This window comes from Pelodiscus sinensis, chromosome 1, assembly GCF_052426305.1.
Source record: "Pelodiscus sinensis isolate ZL-2025 chromosome 1, ASM5242630v1, whole genome shotgun sequence".
Taxonomy (NCBI): Eukaryota; Metazoa; Chordata; order Testudines; family Trionychidae; genus Pelodiscus; species Pelodiscus sinensis.
This window is the reverse complement of record NC_143052.1, coordinates 69,347,510-69,366,546: the sequence shown is the minus strand read 5'-3', so window position 1 is coordinate 69,366,546 and position 19,037 is coordinate 69,347,510. Positions and strand designations below refer to the sequence as shown.

At 38.0% G+C, this 19,037-nt stretch overlaps 1 protein-coding gene across 3 annotated transcripts in view; it reads left to right on the top strand.

Annotated features, from left to right (window-relative positions):
- KCNC2 (potassium voltage-gated channel subfamily C member 2) overlaps positions 1-17,142 on the top strand; it is an 80,717-nt gene extending 63,575 nt beyond the window's left edge. For 2 of the 3 annotated variants that reach the window (XM_089779938.1, XM_089779949.1), the window contains exons 2-5: positions 6,231-7,158; positions 9,412-9,579; positions 14,894-14,988; positions 16,026-17,142. In XM_089779938.1, coding sequence (XP_089636064.1) covers positions 6,351-7,158; positions 9,412-9,579; positions 14,894-14,955 — 1,038 coding nt within the window. In that variant the 5' untranslated portion in view covers positions 6,231-6,350 and the 3' untranslated portion in view covers positions 14,956-14,988; positions 16,026-17,142. The remainder of the gene's footprint in view (positions 1-6,230; positions 7,159-9,411; positions 9,580-14,893; positions 14,989-16,025) is intronic. The other variant, XM_089779960.1, reaches the window with a different exon arrangement.
- The last annotated feature ends 1,895 nt before the right edge of the window (positions 17,143-19,037 follow it).

The window sequence follows — 19,037 nt, the reverse complement described above, 5'->3', positions numbered from 1 at the left end:
AGGAGTCCTGTGGCACCTTAAAGACTAACACATTTTTTTGGGCATAAGCTTTTCATGACTGGAAAAAGTAGTTTTTACCCACAAAAGCTCATGCCGAAATAGGCTGTCCCAGGAATCAGTGCATACATACATCATCACCTCTTGACCCAAGCCACAGTTCCCTGAACATATACTAGCTGTGACCTCTAGCATCCAATGGTGTTTCCAAAAGTTTATTAATGAAAAATAGTCTTGGGGATAAACCAGTTGTTTGCGCTTCTTAAAAACTTAAGTCTGTGGAAAAATTCCAAGCTCTTTCTGTATTTTGACAGTGACAGTCACAGGGGGATCATTCAGTGTGAACATAATACAAATTACAACAATAAATAGAGTGCAATACAGTCTTGCCTGTTACTAAACCCCCTTCCTGTCTGGTTTTTTAAAAACAAAGAATCTTCATTCTTGAGCTGAAGAAGATACTCTTACGGAAAGTGGGGACTTTAGTAGGTGTTAATTATTTGCTAATTTGATTATTAGCAGATGCAGATCACTGTTGAATGGTAATTTGACTCTTATTTTTTCAGTGGGATTTTGTCTAAGATCTTAACATGCTCCCTTTGGGCTAGGCTGGAAATAACTTACTGTTCCTGGGTATGTCTACACTACCCTCCTAGTTCTAACTAGGAGGGTAATGTAGGCATACCGCACTTGCAAATGAAGCCCGGGATTTGAATTTCCCGGGCTTCATTTGCATAAGCGGGGAGCCGCCATTTTTAAAACCCCGCTGGTTCGAACCCCGTGCAGCGCGGCTACACGGGGCACGAACTAGGTAGTTCGAACTAGGCTTCCTAGTTCGAACTACCGTTACTCCTCGTGAAATGAGGAGTAACGGTAGTTCGAACTAGGAAACCTAGTTCGAACTACCTAGTTCGTGCCCCGTGTAGCCGCGCTGCACGGGATTCGAACCAGCGGGGTTTTAAAAATGGTGGCTCCCCGCTTATGCAAATGAAGCCCGGGAAATTCAAATCCCGGGCTTCATTTGCAAGTGCGGTATGCCTACATTACCCCGCTAGTTCGAACTAGCGGGGTAGTGTAGACATACCCCCTGTCTTTTAAGAAAAAAAACCTGCATATTGTTGCAGTGTATATAACTAACAGAAGTGGAGTACTTAAAATAGGGGATCCCAAATTTTGGAGACCCATAAAATTCAGTAGTATAAAGATTAGGATAGCCAAGTGCGGGCAGAGTTCAGTGGATCAAGCTTTTGACCACCATTCACTTAATTAGTGATAGAATCCACATCAACATTACAGGAAAGTTGCAGTAGCTGATGAGGTAGGTTAACTTGAAGAGTGGCCTATATCTCTAGTCATACTGGCCAGTTCATTTTACAAATATCATCACCACATATAAGTCAGGGGGTCTTGTGTGTGGATGGGAGTTGATTTAACAAGAACAAGGAAGTTCTAACAGTAGTAATTCTGTAGTTAAGACCAGGATAGAGAGGTTGATAAGAAGGCTGTATGGTGTTGTGTGTCTTCACTTTCAAACACAAGTCACAATAGCTGATCAGAATCCATGTTGGTTCATCAAGGTGAAGCCTTGTTACAGATTTTCAGATTCAAAGTGTTTGGTAATCGAAGGATTTGGTGAAATATGCAATTCAACTGATTGAAGAAAAGGAAGACAATCATAAATAAGCTGCAAATTAATACAGTGAATCAAATATAATTATCAGATCACATTACAAAATTAAACTAGTTTTCTAGAATAAATTTGATTTTTCCCTATTAGTCATGCATATAGTATTTTCTCAGCAGGAAAAAAGAAAGCTTTTAATATTAGCAAAAAAAGAGCATGTATTATTGCTCCATTGCAAAAGAGATCTTATTGCACATAGAGAGCAATTTGAAATAAGTAATTGATCTATTCAATGTGCAAAACTGAATTACAATGAGGTTAAGTCTGTCTTAAAGTAACAGACTTTCTTTGAGTATCTGCACCTAAGTCTAACAATCAAATTCCCACCATAGTTAAGCCCTGAATCAGAAAAGCACATAAGCACATCCCCTATTCAATGCACCATCTACCACAAAGTCATTTTTGAAGTGCTAATGCACCACTGACATATAACAATTAAGAGAAACCCCAACCACTGTTGTATTTGAAAGAGAAATCTCTAAAACCACCTTTCATTCTGCCCATTGCAATGGATATGAGGATGACCCATTTATCTCTCCTCTTGACTGCTTACTTCAAAGTTAGTTTTCATGGACTCTCATCCAGGGAAGTTCTGGTTTTTTTTTTTGTTTTTTTTTTCATAAGAATCATGGTGAGAGAGAATCACTGATCAAGAGGCACCAAGCATTTAAGTTTTTTATTAATTCCAGATGTGTGGTATGGAATCGCAAAAAGCCTTTGACTCCAGCTATTTGCTAGTATTTTGATTTCCATTTGTGGCATTTGTAATTTTTATTACAGGCTAATATGAGTGTTAAAGCTGGAAGTACTTCTGGAAAGAGGGGGTTTGTGTGATGGTTGAAAAAGCATTGTGGATTTTATACTGATGATTATTACTCTGTGCCTTTTGTGGTAACAGCAAGATCATTAAAGGTCTTCATGTGGAATAATTAAAATAAAATGTGTCTTATGCAAGAAACATGTTTTTATAGTTTTAAAGTTTTATGGTTTTAGATAGGATGAGATGCAATAATCAAGCCTAGAAATCAAAATGGATGGAGTGCTACAACTACCTCTGTGTCTGATAGAATGGGGAAAAGATCAGTCGTCTGGCTGGTCACAGCTGGAAATGTTTCTCTTTTCCTGGTATAGCTATGTGATATCTTCTAAAACTGAGGAAATCAAAAGACCCTAAGGGCACATCTGCACAGCAGGGCAAAAGTTGAATTAAGATACATCAACTGCATAGCTTAAGTCAAAATAGTTCATTTCAGCTTTTGACATTGTCTACACAGCAGGAGGTCAGAGAAAGAGCACTCTTCCACCGACGTCCCTTACTCCTCGCAAAATGAGAGTTACAGGAATCAGAGTAAGAAGTCCTCTGATGGACTTTCAACATGATGTCGAAATAACTGCTTGTGTGTAGATATGGACTAAGTTTTTTTGCAATAACATTAGTTATTCTGAAATAATGCTCTTATGTAGACATAGCCTAAACTAACAGTCTTGCAAAAGACTGAGGGCAATGCCATTGACAGTGGGGAATGTTATACAGGTACCAAGTACTTCAAAGAGTTTTTCTTTGTCTACCAGCATCTTCTTGGTCTAGCCTGGGATCATCCTTCACCAGCTGTGCTTCATCGAGGGGATAATTTCAACTGGGCATTAAGAAATATGGGATTTCATTCTGGTTACATTTCATGTAAAGGAGATGAACAGCTGGGTGTCAGTAACGGCTTGCTGCTCCTTCTGCTTGTGTTGTCTCTCCAGCTCTCTCAAGGGTTTCACCTGAAACTGAAAAATATGATGAAGACTGAGCCAGTGGGACCTTGCAGATGAGGGCTTTGGAGATTGCTCATACAGATCCCCTGAGCTCAGTCTGAGATGGTCTCAGGCTATTTTTCTCTCTCAACCTAATGCTTATCTTTATGTCTGATAATTCTGTTCTTTGCTATAATTTCAACTGATTTGCCTAGTATTGAAGTTAGAATTACTGGTCCACAATTGTCAAGGTCTTCTCTGGAGTCTTTTACAAAAATTGTTGTTACATTGGCTATCCTCCAGTCATCTGTTACAGAGTCTGATTTAAGTGATAGGTCATATACCACAGCTAATAGTTCTTCAATTGCATCTTTGAATTCCTTCAGAACTCTTGGGTGAATACTATTTATTCCTGATAACCATGGGTTGTGGGTACAAACAACCTTGCATGGCCCTGCCCATAGGCTACCCCAGCCTTCTCTGGCTTCCCATCAGTCCTCTGCTATGGATCTTCATTTGTGTCTTATAGGTAGTTGCGCCTCAATTTTTTTCTTGGCCTGCCCAATTATACTTTTATTTTCCATTTTCCAGAGTTTATGCTGTTTTCTATTTTCCTCAGTTGAATTTGACTTCAGATATTTTGAAGATCACTTTTTGCCTTTAACTGCCTCTTTTACTCTGTCATTTAGCCATGGTGACATTTTTTGTTCCTCTTATTCATTTTTTTAAAATTTTGGATATACATCTAGTTAGAGCCTCTATTATGTTGTTTTAAAATATTCTCCATGCAGTGTGCAGACATTTAACCCTTCATGAGAATAAGATATAACTATAAAATAGGCATGTTTCAGAACTGAATATAAATTAATTTTTTCTTCTGACCATTATAAACTACTCATAACAGATTAATCCCCATCTACTCACCTTTTTTGTTTGTTTTCAAGTGGATAGCAAGCATAATTTCTCTTTGAAAATATTGTGTGTTGAACATTTTTAAAAGAACAGAGAGATACACTTTAAAGTGCAATCTACAATATAATGCACGAACTGCCTCCACTTTAAAAGAATGTTAAGATTCCAAAGTCAAACAACTTAAAGGTTAGGAAACATCTGAGTTCAGCCTGTCTGGGCAATTAATTCCTTCCCTCCCTCCCCCCAACCTATATGCATTACAATACCATGCTTTATTACATTATCTCAGAATTTTTTTTCCATGGGTCTGCTCCCCCTAATTCCCCTGGCTCTTCATTTGATGTCAGTTTTTTCTGCAGTCCCCATTCCCATGCTCCAACCCCCATTCCCAGTTACTCCACTAGACTCCTTGCCTAGTCAATCCCAATATCCCCCACACTCAAGCTTCCAATCCTATTTTCTCCTCCAATTTTCTTGTTCCATTCTACTCCTTCAGCTCCTTTTCCCCTATTATCTTCACTGTATTCAAGTCCAAGTGTTTTGGGAGCCAAAAGAGGGGGTTATTGAAAGTACAGGAGAAACAGCTTCTCTACTCTCAGTTTCTGGTGCCTGGTACCATAGTGGTTCACAGCAGCCCAGAGGAGAGATTGCAGCAACAGCCATGCTGAAGCACTGTAGCCTGAGGCTGAAGCATACTCAGTACAGATGGAATCTTTGGAAAATGTATCTGCCAAGTATTAACAAATCTTACCATGTTTGAGAGAATTGACATTTTTAGAAGCTTATAACTTGATCAAATTTGTACTGTTCTTCTCAGGAATAGCAAAAGGAACATCCCTGACACCAGGAAAATTCTCTCACCGATTTCAAATTTCTGGGAGTACTACCAGTTTACAATGAGAAAGTTGTATGGATTTTTGTAACAGGGTCTAAAAACATATTTTTCCCATAATACTGCTTTTGCAAAGGGCGGATACATTAAAAAAAATTCTACCCAGGGCAGATAATCAGCACAGGACATTTCATCTTTGATAGTAAAAATCTGGCAAAGTTACTAACAATTGAAAATAGTCCTATTATGGAAAGTTTTGGGGAAATTCAACTATACAGAGTTACCGTATCAGTTCCATGTGTAACACAACAGAAATGTTTCTGAAATGGATGAGCTACATCTATGAATTGATGAAAATCAAAATGAATACCAGCTGTTAACATCCAATTTTTTTGTACAACAAATGTCATAGTATCCTAGAACTAGAAGGGACCTCGAGATGTCATCCAGTCCAGTCCCTTGCTCTCACAGCAGGACCAAGAACCATCTAGATCATCCTTGATTGATGTATATCTAACCTGCTCTTAAATATCTCCAGTGATATTTCTGCAATTTAAGTCCATTGCTTCTTGTCTTTTTCATGTTGGTGACTTATTCAGAGGATATAGCCAATATTCTTAGAAACATGTCTCAATTTTGTGAACTACAGTCTCAAATCTCATTAGATCAACTCAACCTGTCATACCTCTTTCAGAGACCAAGAACCATGGGGCTGGAGGTATCTTTTACATTAAACTTTGAAAACTAGAGTCATGCCTGCTGAGTATGGACATCAAAAATCCAGTGTCACTTTTTGTATGAAACATGGTTACCTTGATGCCTTGGTGAACAGTTCCCCTATCACCATATTTTTGTTAATCATGCAGTGCAAGGGTTGGCTGTCATTCTTCACCTTGGGTATTGTTTAGATTTAATAAGTCTGGAATCACTTTGGGAGCCTTTGTGTTAATTGTGGTATACAATGTAAAAGTACAATGTAAAATGTGTGATTGATTATGCTGATTACTCTATTAATGTAAATTATTTTATGGTTCTGATTTCCTTTTTCTTTCCTTTTCTTCACAGTTCATTGCATTTGCATCTTTATTCTTCATCCTAGTTTCAATCACTACCTTTTGCTTGGAAACCCATGAGGCTTTCAATACTATTATAAACAAAACTGAGCATGTTGTCAACAGCACAGAGATGGTTCTACAGTATGAAATTGAGACAGATCCAGCTCTGACGTATGTGGAAGGAGTCTGCGTGGTGTGGTTTACATTTGAATTTTTAGTCCGTGTTGTTTTTTCACCTAATAAACTTGAATTCATCAAAAACCTCTTGAATATCATTGACTTTGTGGCCATCCTGCCCTTTTACCTAGAGGTTGGCCTTAGTGGGCTCTCCTCCAAAGCTGCTAAAGACGTGCTTGGTTTCCTCAGGGTGGTGAGATTTGTGAGAATCCTGCGCATCTTCAAGCTCACCCGGCACTTTGTAGGCCTCAGAGTGCTGGGCCACACACTCCGGGCTAGCACCAATGAGTTTTTGCTGCTGATAATATTCCTGGCACTAGGTGTATTGATATTTGCCACCATGATCTATTATGCTGAGCGAGTAGGGGCCCAACCCAATGATCCATCTGCTAGCGAGCACACACAGTTCAAAAATATCCCCATTGGCTTTTGGTGGGCTGTCGTCACCATGACTACCCTGGGGTATGGGGACATGTATCCTCGGACTTGGTCTGGCATGTTGGTGGGTGCTCTGTGTGCTCTCGCTGGCGTGCTGACCATAGCTATGCCTGTGCCTGTCATTGTTAACAATTTTGGAATGTACTACTCTCTGGCAATGGCAAAACAGAAACTTCCAAGAAAGAGGAAGAAGCACATCCCTCCTGCTCCTCAGGCGAGCTCCCCTACATTTTGCAAGACAGACTTGAATATGGCCTGCAATAGCACACAGGGAGATGTCTGCCTGGGCAAAGACAACCGGCTGATGGAACACAACAGATCAGGTAGGACAGACTCTCAAATGCATGTCCTCTAAATACTTTATAGACCAGTGTGTTTGGTAGATGTCAGAAAGAATTAAATCTACAACTAGAAAATGTAGTTCCTTCCCCTCTCCCTTTCCTCCAGTGTTTGCGTGTTTCAGCCTTGTAGAGGGCAAAACAGTTCTAATGACATTCCCAGGTCTGTGCATAGCTGGTCTATACAGTTTGCTTGCTATGTTGTGAATGCTTTTCTGCTGATGACACCGACCATTTATTTTGCCTGTTGTTTGTTTCATTGTACTGATGTTCTTTTGTTTTCCTGCATGATTGTGACTCTGTGAACAGCTACTGTGTTCCACACCGTTGAACTCCATGCTGTTCTGCTTGGTGTTTGTCTCTTGTGTCAGCTTTGCCTATGGCACATAATGGCATATTATGTAAGATGCAATACAAGAAGTAATTTAAAAGAAGCAAGTGCATTACCTTGTAAAAGCCAGCAGAAGGAATAATATAGAAATCTGGCTTCTAGATTTCAGATATCTTTCCATTCAGTACTTCAAGTTGCTGTCTAGAAGTACTTCCCACATCTGTGTTATATGGGACATCACATTTTCCCCCTGTTATTCTGATATGTCAGATATTAAGTTGAAGTAAAACTTTTTGGGAAAAACTAAAAATGGCATTCATCAGCACCACTCTAAACCAGTTTTTCTCAAAGTGGGCTGTGGCCCCATTTTGTACCACTCTAAACAAGTTTCTGAAAAAGTTTTCAATGAATCAGCATTTTCTGGCAGAAAAACAAAATTCTCAGAAAATTTCGGACCATTTCTAGTCACAAGGCTTCCCCCCCCCCCCCCCAAGCTGTTAACTCTTCAAGTTTCCGTATAAACCATTAGGCTCCTTTTTTAAATTCAATAGTAGTAATAGCACAAAACATGCCTTTCAGTGCTACAGTAGCTGGACTTCATTCTTTAGAAGGAAGAATCTTTGAAAATTTGTGATTGTGAAAAGTATCTTAATTCTGTTCTGACACTATACCAGTGCTTAGTCTTAGGTGAAAAGAAGATCAATTAAAGAGAGAGCTCTTTAAGAGAGTTCTCAAGCAAAGGTAACAAGTTTTTTAAAAATTCTAAAGGTATCAAGAAAGAGAGAAAAACTTTTGGATGATGTTGTGATGTGGGTGGAATATAGTTAGTTTTACGGTGCTTGACTGATATGCATTTTCAGACAGCATCTTCAAAGTGTTAATGACAACAGATTTTCTATGTCATCAAGTCCTGCTAAAGACATTCCAGAAGGGAGGAGGCTCTGTGTGACAGAGCAAATAGATAGTTCTAGTGAGTCTGCAGATTTATTTACAAGGTGTTATAATCCTTGAAGTTAGAGAGAAAAAAACATGCAATCTTAAGGTGATATACTTCTGTTTTTTTCTCTCTGATAGTGCCACCATTTGTGCTCCATATTTTAATTTAATTTCTTGGGTAGATAGAAGGACGGTTGTGCATAATTTCAAGGCAGAATATAGCCATTTGTTCAGTTCAGGAAAACATTTATATACATGGTTAAGTGCTTTTCTTAAAAGGGATGGTTTCTTGAGCTGGACCCGGAAATACTATATCCTTATTCTTTTGGGAAAACAAAAGTAGGCAATGCAGAGATTCTGTTATGTACTAAATTGTAACCATACTGACTATGGACCACATTTAGCCCTCAGGTAAATGTGATTAAATGTTACTCCCATTGCAATTAATGTTAATTGAGCATCTCAGGGCAGGCGTTGGCTCTAAACATTTATTATTTAATTCCTATATCAAATGTTATTTTTTTTAAAAACTATTCTATGGCAAAATGATTAACATGACTTAATTTTTAATAAAGAAGTTAGTCAAGGAAAGGAACGCCATATTAAAACAGTTGAGACTGACTTCTGTTGGAAAGGTTAGAGTCTATAAAGGCATGTAATTCAGTAAAATAGCCTTTTATCTGATGACATTTTATTTTATATTAGCTAGCCAAACATCAGGAGATATCTCAAATAGGGCTGGGATATTCAAAAGATGATTTGTTCTTGAATAAAACATGGACTTTTGCCCTTTTACTGCATTTTGGAGTGACTAATGATGAATTGCAATCTTTTTCTTTATTCTTATCATGACATTATTACTGTTTTTTGTACTTGAGCAATGGGAATATCCGGCATTCGACATAAGCTCTTTGTGATGTCTCATTTCCGCGTTCATTATTGTCTGTAAATGGGCATGGTGCTTTAACCAGTGTTATCAGGTGAAGACAGTGCAGGAAGTGAGCAGCCACACTCACCTGGGGAAAGGCACCCACCAATCAGACGTTCTAGTACCAGAGACAAAAACAGAAGAGGGGGAACATGTTTCCTACTGACAACAGGTGATTACACGTGTGCTACTGATGGAGGGATCAGGAAAGGTATGGACTTCTTTCATTAGATCCTAAAAGGTCACTCAGCAATGTACTTGTGAAAAGCAAACTTCAAGTAAAATAAGATGTGAACAACTGCTCTGTAAGGAAAGACTGTATTAGATTCAATGAGGTTTTTTGTTCTTTCTCTTGCTTTATCCTTTCCTTTTCTGGCCCTTTGTTCTAGAAAACATTCTTTATTTTCACCAGTCCCTTCTCCAACAGTGCTTTGTGGTGATCTGACAATCATTATTCTTGCACCTTCATTTTTCTTTACCCTAAAAAGACCGCAATGTGGATCTTTCTCATTAAATCACTCATGGACTTTAAAAAGCAACTAAATCCTCCTAAAAGACAAATTAATTATATAATAGCAATAGTTTGCATTTAATACTTAAAAAAATGATATCCACATTAGTGCCATTTAAAGGGGCTGACAAATTAAATGATCCCAAAGGTTTTTCTACTGAGCACAGCCAAACCTATTAAATGGCATTCTATCCAGCCATTCGGAAGATATTTGAATTGAAAGCCAAGTTTATGATGTCCCAAGGGAATTTATCAGTACAGCAATAGCACTAAATGCTGGAAGGTTATTGCATGGAATGGTCTCCACCAGCCAGAATTGTGGTGTGGTGTAGTTAGGGTCTCGTCCTGCAGGGTGCTAAATACCTATAAGAAACTGAACATGCTCCAGTCTAATTTCTCAGCATCTTGTGGGGTCTTCAGTGAGTTTTTCAAAAGTTTTCAGCATTGACCAATCTCAACTTCCACTGACTTAAAAGGGAGCAGAGCCAGGCCAGTGTTAATCACTGCTGAAAATCTTGCCAATGCTCGTAGAAGTCAATTTGATTCTTTTGATTGACTTCTGTAGGAAGTAGTTTTGACCCTTTGTGAATTGCATCTATGTGACTAAAGACGCAGATCTCTGAATCGTTATGTGCTACAGCTATCAGAATTCACCATCTGTATGTTTGACACTGGATCTAGTTAAAAATTGATTTTTTGAAACTCGAGCACATTTTTTTGCTGCAAGTTTTCTACCAGTTCTTTTCCCCACAAATGTATTTGTCCAACCAACTGAAGCTAAGAGTTTAGTTCTAACTTCTGTTGGTCATTCTTCTAGCCACAATGGTACACTTTAAAAAAAATCAAACCCCTCTATGCAGAAATGTGAATGTAAGTGTGCACCATTGCATATCTGTGCATAACTACTCTAACTGCAGAAGAATATGATTATCCATTAATATGTGGTAATAACAAGGGCAATTGCAATAATATTATGTGCAAGGGTACCTGATCAATTGTAAAAATATGTTTTGCTCACAGATTCTATCCATTGAAACAAAAAGTCCAAAACAACATTTTAAATTTAATATCTGATAAAAAGAGGTTTCAAAATTTCCCCAAGAAATCTGAATTATGTTATTGAAATTGACATTTTCTCATGGAAAATATTTGGTTTCAATGTAGTTATATTATTTGTTGGGAATATTTTCTGACTGAAAATTTTTGACTGTCTCTAACCATAATCTTAACTATAAGCAAAGTACATTGATTATTGGCCCTAAAGTTTATTCAACACAGATTGTTACTTCATAATCTGAAAACACTCTGGGTACATCTAGACTACAGGCTTTTTTCAACTGAGGCTTTGTCGAAAGATACTGTCGAAAAAGCCTCTGTCGAAAAAGAGCATCTAGACTACAACCAGTACTGTCGACAAAGCAAGCCACTTTTTCAAAAGAGAGTCTAGACGCTCTCTTTCAAAAAAGCAGTTTGCATGCAATAGCACCTTTTTCAACAGAGTACTATCGAAAAAAGGTGACTTACTGTCGACAGAATGTGGCGGTAGTATAGACGCAGGTACAGTTTTGTCAACAAAACCCTGTAGTCTAGACACACCTTCTCAGGACATTATCAAAACAATTTGAATATCTGAAATGTAATTCACACATCAAATGCATTTTTTATTTTCAGTTTCAAGCTTTTGCCCTTTCATTGCAAATTCTCACTGACTTTACTGGGTTTTGGATCAAACCCTTACTCCCAGCTTCCATCCATTCTGTGTATTTTTTTCTCGTTCTTCAAATCTCATTCTTCTTATCATAGTACCGTATTTTCCGGCGTATAGGGCGACTGGGCGTATAAGACGACCCCCATCTTTTTAATTAAAAGATAGGGTTTCATCTTATACCCCAGCGCCCCTCCGCCTCCTTTGCTCCCAGTGTCCCTGGTCTGCTGGAGATGGTCCCCAGCAGACCAGAGGCACCGGGAGCAAAGCCGCCAGGAGCGCCTGGGCTGCCCCCCCCCCCGCCGGAGCCCCTCCGGGGCTTTCAAAGCCGCGGAGGGGCTCCGGCGGGGGGGCAGCCCATGCGCGCCTGGGATGCCCCCCCGCCGGCTTCCCCCGAAGCTTTCAAAGCCGCGGAGGGGCTCCGGCGGCGGGGCATCCGGCGTACAAGACGACCCCCGATTTTTGGGGGATGTTTTTTAACTTCAGAGGTCATCTTGTACGCCGGAATATACGGTATATTTGACTTTCCCTACTTGCCAACTCTTTTGCTTTTGTCATTTAAAAAAAGGAAAAGAAAACATGACAAAATATTATCTTTCTAAGTTGAGGTAAAAATATCACCTAATTTCTTTTGAACTATCATATTCCCATGTTGTCACACATGTTTCCAAGTGATTTGGACAAATATGAATAAAAATAGATCTTTTTTCTCAAGCTTAGTTCTTTGTAATCTGTGCAAATACCTGTAGAAACTCTGAAAATGATTTTGAAATGAACTGGAGGTTTGTGAAGCATCACAATCCAACCTGCTTTTACAATCTGTAGATCACACTGTACAATGTATTAGCAGACTTTAGATTATAGTTTTGCTTTTAGCAAATGTTCTCAGTACAGCAGTCAAAAATTTTTGAGAAAGGGAAGAATATTACTATTTTTATTATATATGATTTGGGTACAATATGGTTTAAAATGTGCTAGTTCCTGTACAAACACAAAAGAAGACAAAGTTTCTTCCTTAAAGAACATGAATTTTGGGGAGACCCCGGCACATAAGACCAGATTTTACTAAAACTGCTAATCACCTGTTCCTAATATGATATACATTTAAATGATCAGTTGAGAGTATATCACAAAAATTATACTATCTAGAAGATGATCAAATAACTGATCATCTGTATATTCATCTGCCTGTTTAATGTTCTTCAGCAAGAATCTTATGATTTCATTCCAAATACCTTACATGTAAATGCCCCAGTCTTGCTAACTGCTTAGATATATGCTTAGCTTTAAGTAAGTAGCATCATGGAGTCAGTAGGACTATTTGTGCTTACAGTTAATTTGCACATAAGTATTTGAAGGCTTAGGGCTCACATCTTCTAGTATAAGTAAACATTTGAAGGTGAATGGGGGAGGAAACATCCTGAAATGTTTGTACTTTGTGATACTCTTCTGGATGCGATCTTTGAACGTTTCTGTGCAAACCAATGGGGTTAACTCATTATGGGGACAATTATTCAGATTTTATTGTGTAACATTAGTAATGTGGCCCCCCTCTCTTTGAGTTCTAAGGCAGTAAGACAATGACAATATTTTTCTGGTGCTTTAAAAGCCTCTACTAAATTCAGAACAATCTATACATAGCATAAAGGGGGTAGATTCAGCTCACAATACTCGTGAACAGAAATGTTTGCAAGTGCAATGTTCCTTCCAAATTGTGAGAGCTTTTAGCTGTGACTATCCCATTTCATAATTAACTTTTCATCACTTTAGGCTTCTGAGCAGTCATGTTGTGCTTTTCATTAGAATTAGTTAAATAAAGACTGCAAATATTGTGATTTACCTCTGCAAATCTGAAACTGCAAATGTGCAAACTCAGCCATCTTATTATGCATTTATATTAGAAACAAAGTCCGAGCCTTAACATTTCTGGAGACAGAGCTTCTTTACAATAACATCATTTCATCCTCTATATGAGTAACTATAAAATAACTTTATATAGTTGTCTGTTTTTAAGGAAAATCTGCTCATATTAAGAAATGGGTGTAACACAGATTATATCTTTCTAATACTTTTTTACAATCTGATGTTTTTAAAGACCTTGAGTATATTACCCAGATGACACAATTTACAGCGATCAATTAATAGCACTCTATGAATGATTAAATATTTACTTTATTTACACACAGTTGAACCCTACTAAAATCAGTGGCATTGTACTGAAAAAGGAATCTAAAAGTATGTAGTACCTGTGATTTGTGATGGCTTTGTTTTATCTCATTGGAAAGGACAGTTACGTTAAGATTCCTTTTTTTCCTTTTCCCCCCTTTTGTCTCAGCAGTGAGCTTTTTGCAGGCAAGATCCCTTTGAACCCAAAATAGCACATTTGATTACATTGCATTGTATTGTTTGTCTTTGTCTTTTTTCTGGCTGAATTCAACTGATGTCTGTGCATTTTCTCATAAAAGGATATGAAAAATCCCGAAGCTTAAACAACATAGCTGGCTTGGCAGGCAATGCTCTGAGACTGTCTCCAGTAACATCACCCTACAGCTCACCTTGTCCTCTGAGACGTTCTCGATCTCCCATCCCATCTATCTTGTAAACCAGATGGCATCAATCGGCTACATAGCATTCATTCAAATACTGTTTACCACATAATGGAAATAAATGTAGCATTAACTGTAGGCTCCATAAATACAGTATAAATTCTGCATGATATAAATGTCAATAGTAAGAAATGTCACTTGGATAGCTGAAGATTCTTATCTTGGCTTTTAAGATTGTCTAAAGTAGTGCTTCTCCTTTAATCTACTATATTGTCCTACTTTACTATGGCAATAAAAGGACAGCTAGTAGACTCCATTGGCCAGTATATTCAATAAATAAGTGTATTTTCAGGGAGATATATTTAAAACAATGTGCTTCCAAAAGATAATCACTCCATTGGACCTTCACTACTTGTGACTCTAACCCATTCTGAAGATGTCTGGAATCTTGTCTTTGTTGCACACAATGTGATTTGGGTCTGATCATTTGCATGGATCATCCTGTCTCCATCACCTGACAGCAACGTTGCCGATTACTGGGACCATAGATGGCTCTAGATGTGTATTCTCGCATTGTACCATCCTGCTGATATGAAAACACTGATGAAATGGTCTGTATGTGGGATTGTTTTTTGTTGTTTAACCTTTTTTAATTTTTTTGAAAAATTATTTGTTTTTTAAATGGTTTTATTTCTTGATTAACTTACTTTGGAACTAGATTGATGTACCAGAGTTCTGAATGTCTCCGGTTGTTTGCACACAGATAACTGCAAAGAGGTTGTCATTACTGGTTACACGCAAGCTGAGGCCAGATCTCTTTCTTAATGGCATGGGGAAGGCACAAAACATGAAAGAAAGGTAAACACCATCCAGGCTTGCAATTTTAATCTAGCAAGTGCTGCTTGGTACTGTAGTCATTTTTCTACTCCAGGGTTCTTCAACATTTTCAGAGGCAGAGTGCCATGTAAAAGCGAGAAGATTATTGCTTTTTTTCTGGACAAATACAGGAGGGCAGTAGTTCTCAAAAGGGGTTTGACCAGCCTTAAATATGATTCACGAGCTTCATAAATGTCTTAAGTTGGTGGGTTTTTTGTGGTTTTTTTGAGGTGCTTTGTCCTATATGTTGTTTCGTCTGTCTGTTTTGCTAATGTCTGCTGTATTCTTCATCTGTCTCCATAAAGCACAGAGGAACCTTCAACATGTCCCCATCTTTTAAGATAAACTATTGAGTATAGTTTCTCCTTTCCCCCTTTTTAGTACAGACTGTGTATTACAAGTGTAAGCTAATATCCTTTAGCCTATCTAATGTGGGAACTCTGAAGATCTTTGAAATGTGGGTTGTAGCAATGATTTTGCTATTCTGACTGGTTGTCTACTGCAGCTACATCAATAGTGCTACCTAGCAACCAGCATTGTATTCAAAGTGTATCTCCTCTGGTGACTTTTTCTTTCAATTTAAAAAGCAAGAAGTTATTTACGCAACAGTACGAATGCAATATCATATTTGATATTTTGAGCTTGTGAGGAAAAAACACCTAATAATATAGTCTTAAGGGAATAGCCTCCCCCCACCAAAACCAAGTTTTAAGAGATCCATGAGAGTGTTGAATAATCCCTGACTGTCATATATTAATTTATTTTTGTTAGGACGAAAAATAATTTTTATTGTTGATCATGTAACATGTCCTTCTGTATATAGTCTAGCCCTACAGCATGACCTGCATGTCAGACTTCTTGTACTATAATGTGTTTATCAAAGTATACATTTCTGATATTTAGAGATGTACGTTGATTTAGATTTGGTAAATCATTGCCAATAGAAAGAGATAATTGCAAACAGGTTTTTAGCAAAGGAATTAATATAATATCTGGTGCTGCTGTTATATTGACTACAGTGTTGTACAGAATTTATCATGGATTTTTGACTGCTGAAAAAGGGACAATGGAATTTAGCCATACCAAGGACTGTACTGGAAAGAGGCTACTGCTGCTGAATGGGCCATGATAAACAACTCGTGCATTGGACAGGTCACTGAGCTGCCACCTGGGAAGTAGAGATTGTTATGAAGATGAAGGACTGATTTCATTGCTGCTGCCAGTGGAAGAGGTGACTAGTCACTGTTGATGAGTCCACTGTAAATACAATGTATGTGCATGGAACATCAGCTTTTGCCATCTATGTTAAGGGAAGCTGAATTCAAAGTCATCAGATCTTAGACTCCATGCAAAGGCCCATGTGCCTCTCTCTGTATATTCTTCTGGTTCCTGCAAGTAATGGTCGTGCTGTGGATCATGCAAAGGGACACACTTGTAATGATAGTGATGTAAACTACAACTGTCTTCACTTCCCTCATAACAAAAATATTTTTTGCAAAGATCATGACCATGGACAGTGTGGGTTTTGCTACAAGTCCTTGCTTTCCCAATTTGCCGTATCTATATTTTAATGAACTCTAGTGTACATGCCAATTTTTGTTTACTTTCCACCTTGCTAAGAGAAATGTGACTGCAAACAAACATCACAGACTTGGTTCACAGTACACAGTTTTTTTTCATTGTTACCTCAGACTATATTATAAGAAATAAAATTCTGGCAGCAAGAGTATTTGGGGATTTTTTTATTCAAAGTATCACAGAAGCAACATCAATAAATATAAAATATGTATTAAAATTATATCTTAAAATGTATATTTTGCATAAGAGAGATATTCTTTGATCAATTATTTTTTGTGAGTTTTGTGGTAAATTGATCTAGTCTATTCTATGTCTATATGAATAACTGTAGTTGGTACGGAGTGTGAATTATGTTCTCCCCATCCTATTTATTGAGAATTTCTCCAGAATCTGTTTGTCACCCTGGTACCCTGAATGTAGGGATTATCCCAGTTGTGAAACTTTGTATTGTGGAACTTTGTGAACATGTCAAGGTGCATGCACAATCCTGATGGAAACTAGTAGAAATGTAACTAACTGAAATGGAGAATAAAAGGCAAATGATAAGGGGAAGAGCTTGGAAAATACCTTACAATGTGGCTCATGTGTTTTCTTTAGATTAATGGCCTTTGGCCATTCTCAGGAGTCGTATCATTCCCCAGACCAGTCTCCAGGGTCACATACTAGGAGCTCATTCAATGAACTTGTAAGAACTGTTGGAATCAGTCTAGAAATCTTTCTCCAGGAATCTTGTTTCCTTCCTGTTACTTCCTGATCCCAGGTCTTGCGTGGAAATAATCATTGGGCTAGTTAATTTTAGATTAACTAACACATCACTGTATCCTGGAGTGCAGTGACACTAAAGTAATATAAGGGTCATGGTAGGTAACCCACTGAACAAGAGCTTCCAATGGCATACAGCAGATATAAAGGCAAATGTAATCTTTGGTCATAAAATCAGAGGATTATCAAGCAGGAGCACAGAAGTGTTACTGTCTCTCTATGCTATATTAGAGATTTCTGTCCTGGAATACTTTGCCCAGATCTGGTTCCCCACTTCAAAGGGATGTTGAAACAATTAGAAAGGTTTCAGGAGAGATGTTCAAGAATGATTCAAAGTCTAGGAACTTGCCTTATGGTAAGAGACTTAAGAAACTCAAACTATTTAGTTTTTCCAGAGATTAAGGCCAGATCTAAATTAAACCTGGAAGGTTGGCTTACGGTATGCAACTCCAGCTACTTAGAATACATAGGTGGAGTCGGCTTACCTTAAGCCAAGTTTGGAGGCATTCCCCCAGTGGGAGGCCAACAAGAGCAAATGCTTCCATGGGCTTCACTTACTCCTGATGCCCTCTGAGTTCAATTTAGTAAGTCTTAGCTAGACTGCTAAATCAAACTCTGAAGATCGATCATGGCAGCAGCGATTTTCTGTAGAGTGAAGACATGGCCTAAGAGATGACTTGATGATAGTCTACAAGTCCCTACACAAAGAGATTTTTTGATAGAAGAGGCTTCTTTAAACTAGCATGAAAAGGCATAATGGTGTCCAAGAGCTGGAAGCCGAAGCTACACAAATTCAGCTCTGAAGTAAAGAGCAAAATTCGAAGAGAAAGGATAACTAATCATCACAACAATTTACGTAGGGATGTGTGTTCTGCATTGCTTGAAGTCTTTAAAACTAAAATGGATGTCTTTCTAAAAGCAAGTAAAAATTATGGTTTTGATTCAGAAATGGCTGGTAATGGTTATTTGACGTGAGTTATGCAGGGAGTCAGAGTACATGACCATAATGATATTATAAATACATTTCCCTATATTTTTATAAGGTTACATTCAGCACGAGGATAACTGGGTAAATTTAACACTTATAAATAGTCTGATTGTAATAGCCATGTACCACAAGAGCTCTATGCAAATGGTGATTAGAATTCTTAAGGATCACAGAGTAAAAAATTAAATAGCAAGCAATACGCCATGGGACTTTTTCTAAATGGGTGCATCTACACTGTGGAGCTATTTCGGGATACCAGAAATATTTTGAAATAGCTATTCTGCACCCATTAAACAAGCCTATTATTTTTAAATAGATTTCAAAATAATGGGCAGCTTATTCCGAAGTCTCAGTAACCCTTATTTCACGATGGTTAAGGGGCATTTCGGAATAGTAAGTTATTTCAAAATTTGTTGCCGTATAGACTGTGACAAATTACAAAATAAACTATTTTGAAATACACTCAAAATAAGCTACTTAATTTGTGTAGCTAAGGGTGCTGTGTAAATGTACCCTAGGGCTATGTCTACACTGCACAGTTATTTCGGAATAAGCTATTCTGGAATAATTATTTTCAAAGGCTATGTCTCCACTGTGCTAGAGCTATGCAAATGAGGCTAAGCGTGGAATATCGCAGAGCCTCATTTGCATATCTAATGAGCCACCATTTTTGCGGAAGAGGCTCTTGCACAAGAAGCAGCTG